This window comes from Pan troglodytes, chromosome 10 (genome assembly GCF_028858775.2).
Source record: "Pan troglodytes isolate AG18354 chromosome 10, NHGRI_mPanTro3-v2.0_pri, whole genome shotgun sequence".
In the NCBI taxonomy this organism is placed as follows: Eukaryota; Metazoa; Chordata; class Mammalia; order Primates; family Hominidae; genus Pan; species Pan troglodytes.
In genome coordinates this window covers 83,617,616-83,636,070 of record NC_072408.2, presented here as the reverse complement: position 1 = coordinate 83,636,070, position 18,455 = coordinate 83,617,616, and the positions used below count along the sequence as shown (strand labels likewise).

The 18,455-nt window shown below is 34.2% G+C and overlaps 1 protein-coding gene across 10 annotated transcripts in view; it reads right to left on the bottom strand.

Annotated features, from left to right (window-relative positions):
* Nucleotides 1-1,828: 1,828 nt before the first annotated feature.
* The window catches only part of ZDHHC17 (zinc finger DHHC-type palmitoyltransferase 17), a 296,534-nt gene continuing 279,907 nt past the window's right edge, over nt 1,829-18,455 (bottom strand). For 9 of the 10 annotated variants that reach the window (XM_063785936.1, XM_063785935.1, XM_063785937.1 and 6 more), the window contains 7 exons: nt 13,415-13,539; nt 12,540-12,602; nt 9,714-9,807; nt 8,838-8,921; nt 7,125-7,282; nt 6,058-6,152; nt 1,829-4,680 (listed from right to left, as the gene is read on the bottom strand). In XM_063785936.1, the coding sequence (XP_063642006.1) occupies nt 4,542-4,680; nt 6,058-6,152; nt 7,125-7,282; nt 8,838-8,921; nt 9,714-9,807; nt 12,540-12,602; nt 13,415-13,539 (758 nt within the window). In that variant the 3' untranslated portion in view covers nt 1,829-4,541. The remainder of the gene's footprint in view (nt 4,681-6,057; nt 6,153-7,124; nt 7,283-8,837; nt 8,922-9,713; nt 9,808-12,539; nt 12,603-13,414; nt 13,540-18,455) is intronic. The other variant, XM_016923892.3, reaches the window with a different exon arrangement.

Genomic DNA, 18,455 nt, shown 5'->3' with positions numbered 1-18,455 from the left:
CAGTGTCTGGTGCGCACATGGAATAGGAATAGTGCCTGTTCCACCACCAAGACTGGGAAACATGACTCCTTGCGGTTTTGGATAGAGTACAGAGAAGGCTCTTACCTCAGTAAGAGCAATGCTTTGGTCTTGCCTAACAAATCTTAAAAGCAAGACCTCAAAGGATCAAAGTTTCCAAGTAACTTAACTGCATCCTGAATAAAGCTCAAGAGTTTATAGAAACACAAAAATATCAGGCACCCAATTCATAGTGTTTGGCATCCAATAAAAAATTACCAGGCATGCAAGAATGAGGAAAAAAATATCAAAACTAACTCAGAACTGACAAATGTAAATGTTAGCAGGTAAGGACATTAAAACAGTTATTAGAACTACATGTTTTCAAAAAGTTAAGATATTGAAGATACTTTAAAAGGTCCAAATCAAACATTGTAGGTGAAAACAAAATGAGATGAAAATAAACTGAATGATATTGACTACACATTGCAAAAAAAAAAAACACAAAAATAGTCAACTTAAAGACAAACTATCTAAAACAAACACTGGGAAAAAGAATCTTAAAAGCCAACGGAGGATTGATCAATGAGTTGGAAGACAATCTCAAGTGGCCTAACACATGTGAAATGGGAGTTTCCTGAAAGGAGGGGAGGAAAAATAATTGAAGAAAGAGTAACTGAAAATCTTCCAAATTTGGATGAAAACTGTAAACCTAGAGATCCAAGCAGCAGCAGCAGCAACAATGGGACTTTCTGATGCTTTGAATGGAAACAATCTAAAAACATTGCCATCTATTAAAAATATTTGTCAGTCCTAGTAAATGAGTGACAGTTTTAGCAAAAATTTACCTGGGTAAAACATTCATATCCAATTCAAAGGCAAGAGTTTTCTAAGAGGCATACCTGGTTTCCTTGAGTTTCTGACTTAGCTGACACAGACCAAAGAATATTCTGAATGCTCAATCTACTTTTTCTATTTTAAGTCACATAAATATATTTAATAGAAAACTCTGATAACAAGCACTTTACTTTCTGACAAGATGTTAAGATTTTCTGTCCTGGTATATACCACTTGTTTCCAATTATGTCTAAAAACTCCTAGACTCAGACATCCATATCAGGTATGATATATCAATCTAGCAAGGACTAGGAAAGATAAAAAGTAGACAATGAGGAGGAAAATACTTGGGTGGAATGAAAACTAGTGGCTTTACTTTATACAGTTGTTCAAGATATTGTTACTTGAACTCCAGACTAAAATTATGGATAGAGTATTAGTCCAATTTGAAAATATTCCTGTTTAATACCACTGGGTTCTCAAACCATTAACAACCACTGGAACAACAGGAAACAGTTCCTTAATAATTTTTGCCTTTTAAAGTCCCAAATAAAGAAGTTCTCTCTGCCACGCATATCTTCTCAAGTAACTGAGATCAACGTTTGGTAGGTTTCATTCTGCAGTATTTTTCTTTATATAGTACATTTTGCAATATTTTTCTTTAGTATCTTTAGACATATTTAAAACTTGGAGATTCATACAGTCCCTGAGGATCCTAATTAACTACATGGAATTCAAAAATTCTTAAAAAATTTATTATCTTTATTTAAAAAAAATTACACACACACACACACATGCATACACACAGGATTGGAAATTTTTTTTTTTTTTAGAATACTAACACCATCTTTTATGTTTCCAAATTCCTACAGTCTTATGCCACTTGACTCCTAGTTAACCAGGATATAAATGTATAATCTTTTCATATCATAGGTACCACTATCACATTTCATCAATTTCCTGAAGTAAATTGAGTTAAATCATAAGCACACACTTAAGAGTCAGTATTTATTCTGATTAATATTTTACAAAATTTTGACATTTAATTTATGTAAGGAGGGCTAATTTATTAAACACTTTACAGGTTTTTCTTTCCACAGAATAACACGGTAAGTAGCAAAATAATACTTGGCACAGTTATAAATAAAGAAAATATAAAATAAAAACATCCATAGCTTAAGTACAATGATGCTGTTTTACGCCCATTAATATCAAATAAATTCCTGGAAACAACAAAAATATGAATGAAAAAAACTCCAAAGAAGTAATTCATGTTCAGTGCTGAGAATTAAGTTCCTATTTGCTAAAAGTATCCAATTAAGTTGATAAGAACTATTCCCAAAGGTTCACCATCATACACAACTTTAGAACTGGGTTTATAGTTGGTTCCACACACAGGACCTACAAAATAATTAAACAGATGGTATACTGCTGCATAGCTGGCTCCTGACCATCTGACCATTTCTGAGTTATAGATTTCACAGGTACTACAAGATGGTTACTACAAAAGCATTCACATTGCTAGTATTTTCCATGTAATTACACATCTAGAGGTTTGTCTTTTTAACTGAATGACATCTCTTTTGCACTGAAAATATTGTACCACAAACAAAGAAGATGGTAACAACATTCTTAGCCAAACTCTGAAAAAACCACCATAGTCTTTAACTGTTGATAAAAATGTATTCGATAAAAATGCAACTGAGTCTTCATGTGAAGTGGCTCAAAATACAAAAAATTAAAACAAATTCTAGCATTTTATAAATAACTTTGAATTTAAAAATTATCTAAAATTTCCCCCAATTAGTAGTCAAAACTAGCTGACATTTGTAAAGTTAACCAATTTTTACATTCTATGACAAAATGGCACAATGCTATTGCCACCCCACACCCATCTCTTCCCTTTTCAAAAATAAAGTACATATGCCAATTTTCTAATATTAAAACACATACACTAAGGGTAATCTTTTTTTGATGTGTGACTTATGGTCAAATAAGCTACTATATAAAAATGGTACTTGGAAATACTGAACATCAACTATATACATTTCACTGCTCCTCTTACTAAGGCAAGGGGCGGGTATACCACTAGATTGCTTTAATACCTGTAATCTGCATTTTACAGGGAAGACTAGTTTTACCAAGCATCAGACATGCAGTGAACTTGCAGGGTATAATGCCTATTAACAGCAATTTTGAACATCACTAGAAGCTCATTAGTTATCTCCCTTTTCTTTTTGGTTGGACAAAATGAAATGAGCAGCTTTAAAAACACTAACACATACAGACACAAAGAGAAAACTATTTGATAAATTATTTATATACAGATACACATTCTTTACATTGGTCTAGGATCTGTCATCAGTCTGACCACCATTCCCCCACATCTCCCACCCCATTCCCTCTCACAGATTTCCCACAGGTTGCTCGAACCACAGTTTGCTACAGCACTTAAGATGAATAAACCAAATCTTACCCTGTAAACAATATTTATGGAAGCAGTGACTAGTAGTCCACCATGAAGGTATGAAAATGCTGTGACAAAAATTGATCAGTGCATCACATTTAACAAAAAGAAAATCTTTTCTAAAACTGTTTCAGAACTTACTCAATATTGGATAAACTGAAATACTCTTGGGGATGAAATTCTACTTTCTGATAGGTCATTTTATTGAAACCAGAATATACTGTCAGCTTTTCTTGTATTCACATGTGCTATGTACACAGATCATGCTCCATCTTTAGTTAAATGCCATTATTTTGTCTACAATTATTTTGCAGCTGAGAATTTAAAAAGAATTATATCCATGTATCACTATTACTGAGAATTTTGCATTATTTGTTCTGCCTTTTCTTGAAAATACCACCTTAACCCTTAAAAATGGAACTGTTTTTGAACATCAAATTAAATTCTAATTTATGCTTCACTGGATAGTATCTGCTAGTATACATTCTATGTGGCGTGTCATGCAATTAGCAGGGCTTTTAAATTTGAACAAAAAAACATGACTTACTATACTCATGCAAGTGCTTCATTATCAGACCGTAAAACCTCAGAGTAAGGTTACTACAAATTATTTCACTGAACTAGAAATATATCAGCATTGCAACAGCTGATAGAAACAAAACATTGTTAGCACATTTTATTGTGAACATTATTTTCTCCTGCCTTTGAAGACAACATCACAGTAGATCCCAACCACATGATTTTCATCACAGTATTTATGTGTACATTCTAAAATGTACATAATAACTAGTCAATCAACTTAAAACAATGCTCCTGGAATTAGATGCAATACTCGTACTAGACTGCATCATAACATTTAGCCAAATAACAAATTTAGTTTTAGTTAAAACTGAACATTTCTGATCAGTACACCATGTCTGTCAATAGAATAAGTTTACCCTTTTTTTGTGAAAAATACTGTGAGAACAAAACCCAAAAGTTGAGTATGTTGTGAATTTCCACATTAAGAACCATTAAAATTATTTTTTATCATCTTTACTCTTCCCAGAAATGGCAGTGTGTTCTGTCCATGTTTACTTTTGTTAATAAAAGTGTTGAAAAAAAGACTGTAAAATTCACCATTAGCCCTACACATAGCATGCTCTTGTTCAAAGGATGTGGATTCGAGTGTGAGAGAGACACGGACAGACACAATTTTCAGGCACCACTCAGCAATATGCTTCATAGGATAAAGATGTCGCTACACCAGCTGGTACCCAGATCCTGATATTTGGTCATATTCTATTGTATACTGCCTGGTCCAGTCCACGATAACAGGACGAAAGAGGCCACAGCATCGAAATTCAAAGAAGTCTATAATATTCCTTACACATCCATGGCTAAAAACGGCACCCCAAAAAGAAAACACGTCAGTCAGTACAAATGATTTAATACATGAATTCAATATAATTTTCGTGTTAAATATATTTTTTTCTAAACTTAAAAACTCAGGTTACTTGCAAGAAGGAACCAATTCATAACTCTATAAAATATATATGCCTTCATGTTTCTCCACTGCTCTGCCAACAATGATTTTTTCTTTTGCCAATTTAAAGACTTACACAATTATATTTTAAATTTATTCAAATGTGCATATACTTTCTGTGTTATATGCATTTTTATTTTTATTTTTAGAGATGAGGTCTTAACTATGTTGCCCGGCCTGGCCTCGAACTCTGGGCTCAAGCAATCCTCTCACCTCAGCCTCCCAAGTAGCTAGGACTACAGACATGCACCAACATGCCTGGCTCCATATGCAATTTTTGATAAAAACCTTTAATTAGTGGCTCTTTGGCAGGAGACAAACTATCTCTAAAACAGAAAAAAAAGTAAAAGACAAAATAATTATAAATAGCATGAATCTGGCAGTGAACCTAAGGATGACAACTTAAAAAAGAAACGTCAAGGATAAGTTCATGAAATTTTAGTACTCCAGTAACACCTTTAGAAAAGCAGTCAGTTTTGGCCGGGTGCGCACCAGTGGTTCACGTCGGTAAGTAATCCTAGCACTTTGGGAGGCCGAGGCGGGTGGATCATGAGGTCAGGAGTTCAGGACCAGCCTGGCCAAGATGGTGAAACCCCATCTCTACTAAAAATACAAAAACTAGCTGGGCGTGGTGCATGCCTGTAATCCCAGCTACTCAGGAGGCTGAGGCAGAGAAGTGCTTAAACCCAGGAGGTGGAGGTAGCAGTGAGCCGAGATCATGCCACTGCACTCCGGCCTGGGTGACAGAGCAAGACTCTGTCTAAAAAAAAGAAAAGAAAAGCAGTCAGTTTTGTGCCTTATATAATTTTTGTACCTATGGGAGAATTCTCAAAACTACCCAACTAACTCTGTTTTTATTTAAAGGTCTGCTTGCTTTCCAGAAGTATGCCATAATTGACAGCACCACAAAAGCTGAAGAGTTGGTAATAACTTCAGTAAAACTCAAAGTTTTAAATATTTCATATACTTAGGACCCTACTATTTCTAAGCACCAGACTGAATACAAATTTAAAATTAAAAAGAAAAAAATATAAGGAGATATCACAACTTTATTATATACAGTTAATGTGATGAATTCTGTTTTGTTGTTATTATGGTGAACTGATGCTATTTCTACAGAAATCTTAAAAAGGTTTAAAAGCTATTTTACATATCACTAAGTAAAAGAGTCTGGTTAGTAAGAAAATTTTTATGACCAGGTAAAATATTAAATTTATAAATATGTACATACTTGAATGGGCTTTCAATAGACGTTGTTGTGACTTTAAAGTGCTTGTATCTCCTGGCATTCATTCTTTCATTTGTAGTAATACCTAAACATGATATCTAAGAGGAAAGAAAAAGCAAACCATTATTCTTGTTTTTTTTTTTTTTTTTTTGAGACAGGACCTTGCCCTGTCACCCAGGCTAAAATGCAATGGCGAATTCTCAGCTCCCTCTTGGGTGGGCTCAAGTGATTCCACCCCCGCCACCTCCCCCCACCCCAAAACCCCCACCCCACCAGCAGCTGGGATTACAGGCGCATGCACCATGCCCGGCTAATTTTCTTTTTTTTGTTGGGTTTTTTTTTTTTTTTGTAGAGATAGGGTTTCACCATGTTGCCCAGGCTGATCTCAAACTCCTGGGCTCGTGATCCACCCACCTCGGCTTCCAAGTGCTGGGATTACAGGTGTGAGCCACCATGCCAGGCTGCAAACCATTATTCTTTCTAAATACTTAATGTAAAAAAATTAATTTGAAGAAAACTAGGATAAAGATAAAAACAAGTCTGTTTTTGGTTTTCCATCAGGAGATCATCAGAACTAGTTTACGTGGTATCATTTGACTGTGAAAAGTAGCCAGTTAAATGTGAAAAATATTTAAAGACAGGTTACTTGACACTGTGCATGGACAGGCGCTATTCATGCACAGACAACCTCCCTATCAGCCTCTCTGAGAATGAGCTTTTAAAAATTAAAAAAAGGCTTTTGAATAAATATTAGTATTTGTGAATAAAAATACCATTAAAAACACAAAATTAATGTCATCATCAATCTGAGCTCACACATACTCAACTGGATGTATTTAAGTCAGGAATAACAGATTAAAATTTCTGTTGACATAAGTACTAAAATTCAAAAGTTCACAATATGAGAAGAGGAAGGGGCAAAAGAGTGAGGTAGAAAGGAAAACTAAATTGAAAAATAAAATGAATATTTGAAGAGCAGGAGTGGTTAGGAAGAGAATATATTATTATCTTTTATGCAAGGATGGAAGAGTTTTCACTTAGTGCACTACAAAGAATGCCTTTGCACATACCTGGTACATCTGACACATGAGTAATACAGCCACCCACATGAAGTGGAAAACACTGTTCAGGAACATCCAAAACATCCAAGGTGAACACGTGGCAATCTGAGTAATGTATGTCCAAAATCCATCCTTGGTATAAGTGGTCTCACAGTGGAGTCCCCAGTCTAAAGCCAGAATAGAAGTACTCGTATTTACTCAATAATCATCCAAGCACCTCATATAGGCATTTGTGCTGGCACCATTTAGAAAACATAGTCAAACAGTCTAGATTTAACTGATGACATTCAATAGCAAATGTCTTTATACTCTTAAATAACCCTATTATATCTCAGTGAAAAAACACAGAAATGGAAAAGGAGCAGCCAATCTTAAAAAAAAAATCACTGTATCTTCAGAATTAACAATTTTATTTGATTGGTATTGCATCACATAATACTTAGAAAAACATTTTCTTTACACAAAGATGAGAGGATATATGAAAGAGATTTTTTTTGAAAGAGGGCATATAACATAATAGGATGGTGACATGGGCTTTTTTTTCCAGACAAGGTCTCGCTCTGTCACCCAGGCTGGAGTGCAGTGGCTCAATCAAGGCTCACTGCAACCTCGACCTCCTGGACCCAAGCAATCCTCCCACCTCAGCCACCTGAGTAGCTGGGACTACAGGCATGCGCTACCACACCGGGCTAATTTTTGTATTTTTTGTAGAGATGGGGTCTCTCTTCCTACGTTGCCCAGGCTGGTCTCAAACTCCTGGCCTCAACTGGCCCACCTGCCTCTGCCTCCCAAAGTTTTGGGATTATAGGCAATGAGCCACCATGCCCAGCCAAGGTAGGCCTTTCCTAATACAAAATCTCCTGCTGTAGGAGAGTTGCTATAAAATACTGCTGTTGTTGGCAAGAAAGTATTCTCCTCAGGTGTGCTGGGCCAGAAATTAGGTCAAGTTCTTTGACCAAATCTTCCCATTAATCTTTAACTGAGGTGGTAACCTCCTTTGGTTCATTAGGGCAATAACACTGATTATTTTTACTATCTGTGGGGCAGGAAGACTAGAAAATCATCCTTCCAAGACTTGTATTTAAACGAGGATCTAATACATCTTTATGCCAAGCACCACCAAGCCCTGAGGCAACCTAAGTCATGTATCCACTTAAACTCTTTCCAGATTGCATTCTCAATGCAACAAAAATCTATCATTTCCTTTAAGGTATAAAACCCACATGATGGAATAACAACTTATTCTTAAAAAGGTAACTTCTGATATTTACTAATATTCTCTAATAGGCAATAATTATACCTTACTTTTCAAAATATTTCAAATTCTCTGCAAATTTAATTTTAAGTATATTTTCCCAACCGCTTGGTAAGAAACAGAACTAAGACAATCACTTAATCTATAAGCTACTATAGTAAAGCAAGCACATGATGTGGAAAATGTTGATGTATTTCACCCAGAAGCTTCTCAAAGCCTATTAAACCAATATGTTTTTCAGAGGACACAAGTATTAAAAGGTGGTTAACTGCTAACTGTTTGCTTACACTGTATATTGGACATAATTGATAGAGCTGTATCTTTTTTCCCTTTTGTGCTTCATAAGGTGTCCAAACCATAATTTTAGTTAAACGACCTTTGTCATTATAGTAATTTGTTAGTGTGGTAAGTATAATCTAAGTATGCAGAAATTTGTTTTAAAAAGACCGAAAACTAATTGTACTCACAAGATATACAACCGTAAATCATCCAGCAGATCATAAAAAGCAAGAAGAATAGGTAGCCCATAAAATATCTATGGTTGCCTGCACCTGAAGAACGACACAGAAGCAAGGTTTTTCAGCTAAGAAAAAAACAACGGGTAATGCACCTTTGAGGGGTATGCCATGAAAGGTGTGCTACAATTTTGATGATAATCACACATACATTCATTATTTTATAAAGTGGTTTTCAGGAAAAATGTTTTAATAAAAATCTTAAATAAGAATGCTTACAATTACACACAAAGATATAATGATGACAATGGTGTTCAAGTCCCAAAGAACTAAATAAATCACAATTCTGACCTCTAATCCTATTCTTTGTGAGGTTTAAAATAGCCCTATTTTATCTCTACTTTTATAAACTTTACAATCCAAAGGTTTCTCTTCAACAGAGGTACACAATCTTTGTAATGTTTCCTGTCACCTCATAAAATCTCCGGGGCATGTCTCAAACCATGTAGTTTCTCTCCTTAGACTTATACCATTCTTGAACACTGATGTGTGTACTGTTCTTATCTGTCATTCCTCTCTGCCTCTGCACATAATATCATTTCAAATATTACCGCCTTCATCTCTCTAGTTTAACTAGAAAAAAAAAATTTTGCCTCCTTATCAAGAGTAGGCACCAGATAGAACTGACAGAGAAAAGGTATCAGCCACTAATTTTGTAATTTTTTTCCCTCCCTCTCTCAACTGAGTTGCTGTGTTGTCAACCAGAAGATAACTGAGAAAATGAAGCGTGGAGTAATAAACTTTCTATTGCCTACTTTAATATTACTTTATTCATTACCTAAAGTAACTTAAATGAATGATACAGAAGAAATTACTAATACAACTTACCTACACAGTTACCCACCCATGGGCAATGATGATCAAATTTTGCTATACAGCGGTTGCACACACCACAATGTTTGGACCTCACCGGTTTTCGTATCTGTTAATAGGCATGTTAAAGGATTATGAAAGGCATTGTACTAAGAGAGAAAAGCTGAATATTTATTTTCTCAAAATATAATTACAAAAAAATAAAACTATATTTTTAAAACAAGATTATATCAAGGTTTCCAAATGAATGAAACCAAAAGTCACTATTGTTTAATAAAATTTCAACTGCAAAAACAAAGAATAAAAGAATGAGGCTACTCTAGAAAATATGCTCTTAAGAATGGAACTGAACCATCAATTTACAAAAGCTAAGAATTAGCAATTTGATTTGATGAATGATGCTATGTTTAATTCACATCCCTCAAATTTCTGAGTAATAAAAACATATCAATCTCCAGTCTTCTAAATGATGTTCCATTATGATTAATGGTCATGATATTGGTGTTTTTCAATAAAATAAAATTATTCCTTACTAGGAAGGTCAGGCTAAAAGTGAATTTAAAAAGCTCTTAAAATTCAAAATCATCAATAAAATATTTGTCTTCCCCAAATTAACAAATCCAGCAAAAACCCATATGTACACATCTATTTCTCTTCAGTAAAGTGCCTTCTGAGATCTCAGATTAAGGTACAGCATTTCTCCTGCTGAAATGACCATATCTAAGAATGCAGAACATGCTTAAGAAGTCACTATTTCTTGCAAAAAAAAACCCCATATAATTCATTATTCAGCTATTGACAGGCAATAAAGAATTCATGCTTATGATGTCTGTTTTTCAAGCATTTTGAAATGGTTTTTAAAACCTACATTACTCTAAATCAGCCAAGTGAATACAAGAACTCATTGGTGATCTTCAAAGGGCTGGCAGTCCTAATGCTAGATATATGATAAAAGAGCTGCAGTTATTAACTCTTGCCAGAAAAAAAATTATAAATATACTTCAGCGTTTCAACAAAAGCACTGCCATTTCTCCATTAGTTTGCATAAGGTTACACACTATTTTGAGGTACCAAGGAAAAGGCACAGTGAATACACAGTTCTTACATCTACCAAAATTATCTGTGGAATAAAGAAAAGGGTAAGTTATTCTTCACCACAGTTGTTAGACTAAATCTACTTAGGAGAAGGCAGCAGGATATTCAAACAACTTCTATCCCCACTTCCAACCCTCAGCTGCAAACACTGTCAAAAATCTGAAAAACAGACTAACTGGTTAAGGCGTGACTTGGTCTCAAGGTTCCTTGGATCACTTACAAAGTAATCCTTTTTTTTTCTTTTTTCTTTTTTTGAGACAGGGTTTCACTCTGTGGCCCAGGCTGGAGTGCAGGGGTGCAATCAACAAAGTAATTCGTTTTTAAGAAAGCTCTGATCTACAAGCCTTAGGGACTTGTCTACTTACCAAAGTGAAGCATACCCATATAATGACAACTACCTCTGCTGATCTGCAAGATTTTATAATAGGAAATCTTCTTTACAACAAGAAGTATGTGGCTTATAAATAATATATAATAAAACATTTATGCTATGATGACAAAATTAGTCTTATTCTTGCCATCAAATATGTATTTGACAATGAAACTGCTATCTGTATTGAATGACTATATAATTTGTTTGCCATATGGCAAGTACATCAGCACTGCATACTTTGTGGAACAGTATATTTCCACAGAACAGCAGTGTATTAAAACATTCTAAATATTAAGAAAAAGAATATCAATTTTGTAAATTACCCATTGTAAAGCACAGAAACAAAAACTGTTTTCAGAATGCCGGAATATATAAAAGAATCTGGTCGGTATCCTAAAGTTGCTACCAAACATGAAGCTGTATATATTTTGAATATTCAAAATCATAACTGGTCAAAGAATATTAAGTGTAATAAAGAATTTTCAGAATTAGAACTGTTTCAAAAATTCATTCCATAATCCTAAATGAAGTCAATGACTTTATTATTAATCAGATGTTAAGACATGAGCTCACTTGCAGTGTATAAGTATAAAAGAGCATTTAGTTTTATGTATGACTTTGGAATATTTCAATTTCCATGTAGAAAAACATAATTTAAGCACTGTGGCAGTATATATACTTTTCACAAATACTAATTATAAAAACTAAGTGAAAAATAATTTAAACGTAAGAGTATTATCCTACAGAAAATTAATGTCTATAATAATAAACAATCTCAATAGTGCTATACCTGACTCTATTAATAAATACTAGTAATTTCATATATATCTTTACCTATGACCTGGATGAGGATGACCACTTTAAAAATCTATGATAAAACAGTGTTCAAAGTTACATAAACATTCTGATACAAAACAAAACAAAAAAAAACACCTACTCAAATTGAACTTGTTTAGAGGCCATGTTGTCTTAACAGTTATCTAATGGATTTTCCCATGTGGCTTTTAAATACAAGTATAAGTTTTCTTAAAATGTAGTAAAGAAAACAATCTATTAGGGAATCATTATGAATCTTTGATCTGAAATACTTTATTACTTAGTTTTTAATTTATTAACATTTTAAGCGAGAAAAGAGAAAGAGAATGAATACAAATAAATGGCACCTCTGAATCAAAAGTACAGTCAAGGCCTACCATCGAGGAATAAGCGCCTTGGGAAGCAGACATCCTTTAACCATCTTTCCTCTTATATCAAGAAGCAGGGAATGTGTTCATTGAAAGTAATTATTCCTTTTCCCCACACCCCATACCCGCTATGCTATGCCACTGTCAGGAGGAAGAGAAGGGAGGGAAGAACAAAGAAGAAAATACTACCAAACAGGTACTGCAGAATATACTGAGGTCCAGACTTCCTGTCTCTGCAAGTTCAACTATTGTCTGTGAATTAAAAAAATAATATTTAATTCAAAACTGAACAATGCTCACCAACTCTTTTGCCACCACTATGAATCAACAAACATGATTTTCATCTTTAATTTACTGATGTTTTGAGTTCAAAAAGAGAAATAAAATCTTTTATTTACTGCTATTTCATTGCAAGAAGAATACAGGGTAGCAATCTCTATGCTGCCCAGAAAAAAGGGGATTAGACCATAAGAATCTGCCATTGTCTTAGTCAATTGTGGACTGGAATAACTTATCAAAATTTGTCTTGTTTTTAGAGACTAAATAAAACAGCTCTTAAAATAATCTAAAATGCTTCTAGTCCAGTTCTCTAAATACACAACATTGTTAGATTATAAAATTGGTTTTCTAATTACCTGCATTATAAGAAAGGGATGCCCTGGATGGTATATACAAATATTTTAGCTACTGGGATGGTGTACCTGCACTATCAACCAATTTATTAACCTTCTAGTTTACATAGTCATTCAGCAAACATCTACTGAATGCAAATTATTTCCTGGAGATTTACAGAGATGTTTAAGACACCATATTCACCCCTCAAAGCAATCACAGCAGTCTTGTAAGGGAGAGAAACATGAAATTATAAAATGTCATGGAAGTGTTATGGACAGGCATCACAAGAGCACCAAGGATGAGCACCAAATAAAAGATACATAATCTCAATTTAGCTTAAAACTTCTTTACATTCTAAACGATAGTTAATTCCTCTGTCCTCTAATGTCTGCTGTAAATACTGATAATCTGGCAGTTAAATACAAGTGACTTAGTTGGTATTTTGCTACCTTTTTCTTTTGCTCTTCTGTTGCTTTAATAATCCCTGGATCTGATTTCCAAGATTTTCCAAAATTGTAGAAAAGTGCAACACTATTGGCAAGGAATGGAAGATGGATAAATAAAAAGTTGAGATGTGCCTAAGGTTAAGGAATCTAAAGAAGCAATGATAAATGAATTACTATTATATATAAACTTATAATCTATAAAATTTTACAAAACACCTACCAGTCAAAAAAATACAAACTGTTCTGCATTATGTTTATAACTACATGTAAAAATAATGTGACTTCTTTATAAATTTTAAATCATGCAGACTTATCTGACACTTTAAAAGTTAGTGAATATATTAAAAAGTCAATGAAAATTTTTAAATGACTAATTTTTTGACAAAAATGAAGAGATTTCTCATGTTCAAAGTTATTAACATATACTTTATGTATATGCACTGCAATCTTTAGGCATCTACCAAATATTACAGATATCATACTCGTATATTTCAAAGATTGCTTTTAACTATAGGAAAGTCAAAAAAGAAAAATTCTCACTTTTGCCTTTTTTTTGAACACACTGAAATTGATTTCAGAAAAAATATAAGCTTGCTTAAAACAAATAGTTTATATGTTCACATTTTTTCTATCTCATAAAAACGTTAAGAAATACTAGGCATTTATAAACACAAGTAAATTATCAAAAAACAATTTAAATAACACTATAAAAAATAAAGCAATGTCGCTAGAGCAATACATTTCTGAGACACAAAACACCAGGTATACTCAAATACCATTTGTAAGATTTTATGTAGATACAAGTATCATACAAGAACTTCATAAGACTTTTTGACATTATCATGTGTACCCACTGTTTACATTTCTCATGAAGCACAGATAGAAAAAGAACAGCTTCTTGAATGAAATCATTCTATATTTGTTTGGAAAATACCAGAACACTCAATAGCCACTTGACACACAGGAGAAACAAAAGACGGAAGAAAAGATTAGTTATTATCACCTGGATATTCAAAAGTGACTTATCTTTTCCTTTTTTCTCCAATCCTCTCTTTTCCCCCAACTTTTTCCAACCTTATTCCACAAAATATACCGGTATAGCCAGCAGAGAGTAAATAAGAAGTCAAACTTTCAGCTGTTTATTCTGGAGAATAAAGTGTGTAGAATGCTGAGGCTTGACATTACTCAGGGGCAGCACTTTTATTTATCACAAGTTTTGAAAAGGTGCCAACGTAACATGTAAATAAATAAGTCAAACTCTCAGGACCTGGATTAAATTTGCAGGGGGTCAGCTCAATATATGACTACATATTTGAAAGGTATATTAAGGAATTAAATACTGAATGAACTTTAAAAATGTCTTTCCTTGCTCTTTAATGATAAAGAAATTAGGTATCTTCAAATGGTAGATTGAATTTAGCTTTAGCAATAGATTAGACGAGCTAATTTTAAAATTTTAACTGAAATAGGCTGGACGCAGTGGCTTACACCTGTAATCCCAGCACTTTGGGAGGCCAAGGCGGGTGGATCACCTGAGGTCAGGAATTCGAGACCAGCCTGGCCAACATGGCAAAACCCTGTCTCTACTAAAAATACAAAAATTAGCCAGGCATGGTGGTACACACCTGTAATCCCAGCTACTGAGGGGGCTGAGGCAGGAGAATTGCTTGAACCTGGGAGGCGGAGTTTCCAGTGAGCCAAGATCACGTCATGCACTCCAGCCTGGACAACAGAGTGAGACTCAGTCTCGGAAAAAAAAAAAAAAAAAAAATTAATGGAAATAGGCACACTCTATGAATATATGGCTGTTTTCAGTATTAATTTTATTATTAGAGAAAATGAGAAAGCACTAAAAAAAGCATAAAGACAGAAACAAGAACTCTACAACCCAGAATTAAACTTCTTTTAATTTTGGTATTCTGCATTTTTAATTATGACTGGTATCATAATGTATCTAATTATTAACAAAATAATATATTAATCACCAACTATGTGCCATTTAAGCAGCACAAGAACCCTATGATAAATCCTGCTATTATCCCCACTTTACAGATGATACAACTGAAGCAGAAGCTACACTGTCCAAGATTACAGAGTGAGTTAGAGGTAGAGCAAGTATTAAAACTCAGACTCATAAGACCTATGCTATTCGGCCTCGCCAAAGTGCTCAACACAATTTCCTATGCCAATAAATATTATGGAAACAATATATTTAGGTATAAACATTTTTAAGGCTTGAGATATAAATATACACAGACACTTTTATACTATTTTCCAGCAAGATATACCAATTTATAACCCCACTAACAACACGACTGATCAGTACATTTGCATTAGCAGTAATGAAAAAATGCTGCCAATTTAAGAGGCAAATACCTGCTATTTTATCGTTTTAATTTACATTTTTACTTTTATGTTTAAACAGCCCTCCAATTAAAGATAAAACAAGTATTTACCATCAATGTTTTCACTTAAATGTTTATAGAATCATTTTTTACATTTAATTCTTTAATCTAGTTGGATGTTTTCTTGATGTCTGCTATGAAATGCAGCTCTCATTTTATTTTTAAACAAATTTATCTAACTAGGCTTTCTTTCAAAAATAGAAATTCATACACTAAATTTATTTACCATAATACTCAGCAAAATGAATTAAAAACAGTAAATCAAACAAACCAAGTGCCTCTCAAAATACTGGCAACAACTTCAGAAAGGAGACAGACCACATGTATCATAAAGTTCAAAACTGAAGGCCAAAAAAGATGATGATTCTGGCGAGGCAGGCTGCCTGAGGTAGCTCCTAATCCTGCTCTACCTGTACTAGCAGTATGAAAAACTGTAGATGAGAATTCTCACCCATTTCACCTTGGCCCTTTGCTATGGACTAAATTGTGTTTCCTCACAATGCATATGTTGAATCCCTAACACCTACAATCTGACTGCATCTGGAGATGTGGTCTTTAGGAAGCAATTAAGCCTAAATTAAGTCATAAGGGTGGGAGCCTAATCCAATAGGATCGTGGCCTTCCTTATATAAAGTAGAATGAGAGATTTCTTCCTCTTTCTCCTCACCATGTGAGAACACAGCAAGAAAGTCATCATCTGCAAGCTACAAAGACTGCCCTCAGCAGAACTCAAACTTGCTGGCACCCTGATCTCAAACTACCAGCCTCCAGAACTGTGAGAAAACAAATTTCTGTTGTTAAACCACCTAGTCTCTGGTATATCATTATGGCAGCTTGAACTGACTAATACATACTCCACTCCTCAGCCCCACTCAATTGGAGAAAAATAATTGAAATGGTGAGTAGATAATTTGAACAAGTCAAGAAAACCCCTTCAGGAACATAAGTCCCTGAATACCACTGCATGGCTTCCACTAAGTATCAAGAAATACCAAGGCTTGTCATTAATAAGGTGACTTAACAAAATTGAGGGGATGGCTGGTGGGGGATAATTCTGACATCATTCTATCTCTAAGGCTGCGTAGAATAAAACCTCAGGAAAAACTTTCAGCAAGATCTTAAGACAGCTAAACCCAAGTTTCTCAGCAAGAATTTACAATTGAGCTCTCTTTTTCTTAGGCTACATAAAAATGAATAGAAATTTAGCCAAACTGTAACACTGAAGGCAGTCATACAACTTCAATATCCTTGTACCAAACAGGACAGGAAAAACTTCAAAGATTACTCTAAAATATATCAGAGAAAACATAAAAGTCTGAATATATTTGCCCAGGTCAATCACGAGCAAGATGAAAGATGAAAAGAAAAGGCATAACAACTATGCTAGTGTACTTAAAAACAAAACAAAAATAATAAACCAGAAAAAATGTGCACAGCATTCACAAAGCAAATAACCCAGTATGGAAAGCAGCCGCAAATTTGGACAAAGACAAATTAAGAACAAAGGCAAATTAACCAAAGATGCTTCATAATTAAATTAAAATATAAATCCTATAAAAGCTTAAACATAAGATCATAAAACAATTAGAACCAGATGAAAAGGGTGATTCTAGAAAAAAAACAGACTGAGATCAAACAAAAACCATTATACAATATATGAACTAAAAATTTATAAAGATGAACACAAGGAGGATAAAAAGACTGACAATCAGTAAATGAGGGAAAAAAGAAAACTCAAAACAATAATTAGAGACAAAAACTGGACATGGTGGCATGCACCTATAATTCCAGCTACTCAGGAGGCTAAAGCCAGAAGATCACTTAAGCCCAGCAGTTCAAGACCAGCCTGGCCAACATAGTGAGACCTCCATCTCAAAAAATAATAATAATGATAATAATAAAGAGTAGAGACAAAAGTATGAACACAGATGACAAAGATAATTCAACACATGGATAGTTTTATCCTAGAATTAATAAATACATCAAACAGAATTCAGAGATCCTAACAGAAAATTTCAGATAAAAGAAAACCTTCATTTTTATAAATTACATATAGTATACAAATACAACCTCCATTTTAAATACTGCATCCTGAAAAGACACACTGTATATTAAGAAAATCTGAGGGACAATGATTAACATCCTCTGAAACATACTGGTTGTTTTTTAATCTCAATGGTAACAAATGTGTTCTTAAGTAAAGAGTTTTTTTAACAGAGACAAGGTCTCACTTTGTTGCCCAGGCCAGAGTGCAGTGGCATAATCATATCTTACTGCAGTCTTGAACTCCTAGGATCAAAGGGTCCTACTGCCTCAACCTCCTGAGTAGCTGGGACTATAGGCATGCACCACCACACCCGGCTAATTTTTTTAGTTTTTGTAGACCCTGTCTCTACTAAAAATAGAAAATAGCCAGGTGTGGTGGCACATGCCTGTAATCCTAGCTACTTGAGAGTCTGAGGCACAAGAGCCACCTGAACCTGGGAGGCAGAGGTTGCCCTGAACCAAGATCACGCCACTGCACTCCAGCCTGGGCAACAGAGTAAAACTCTGTATCAAAAAAACAAAAAAAATCTGAATCATTTTAAATGTGTTGCTGAGCTGCTAGTAAGAAAACCCCATGGAGACCAGAGATGATA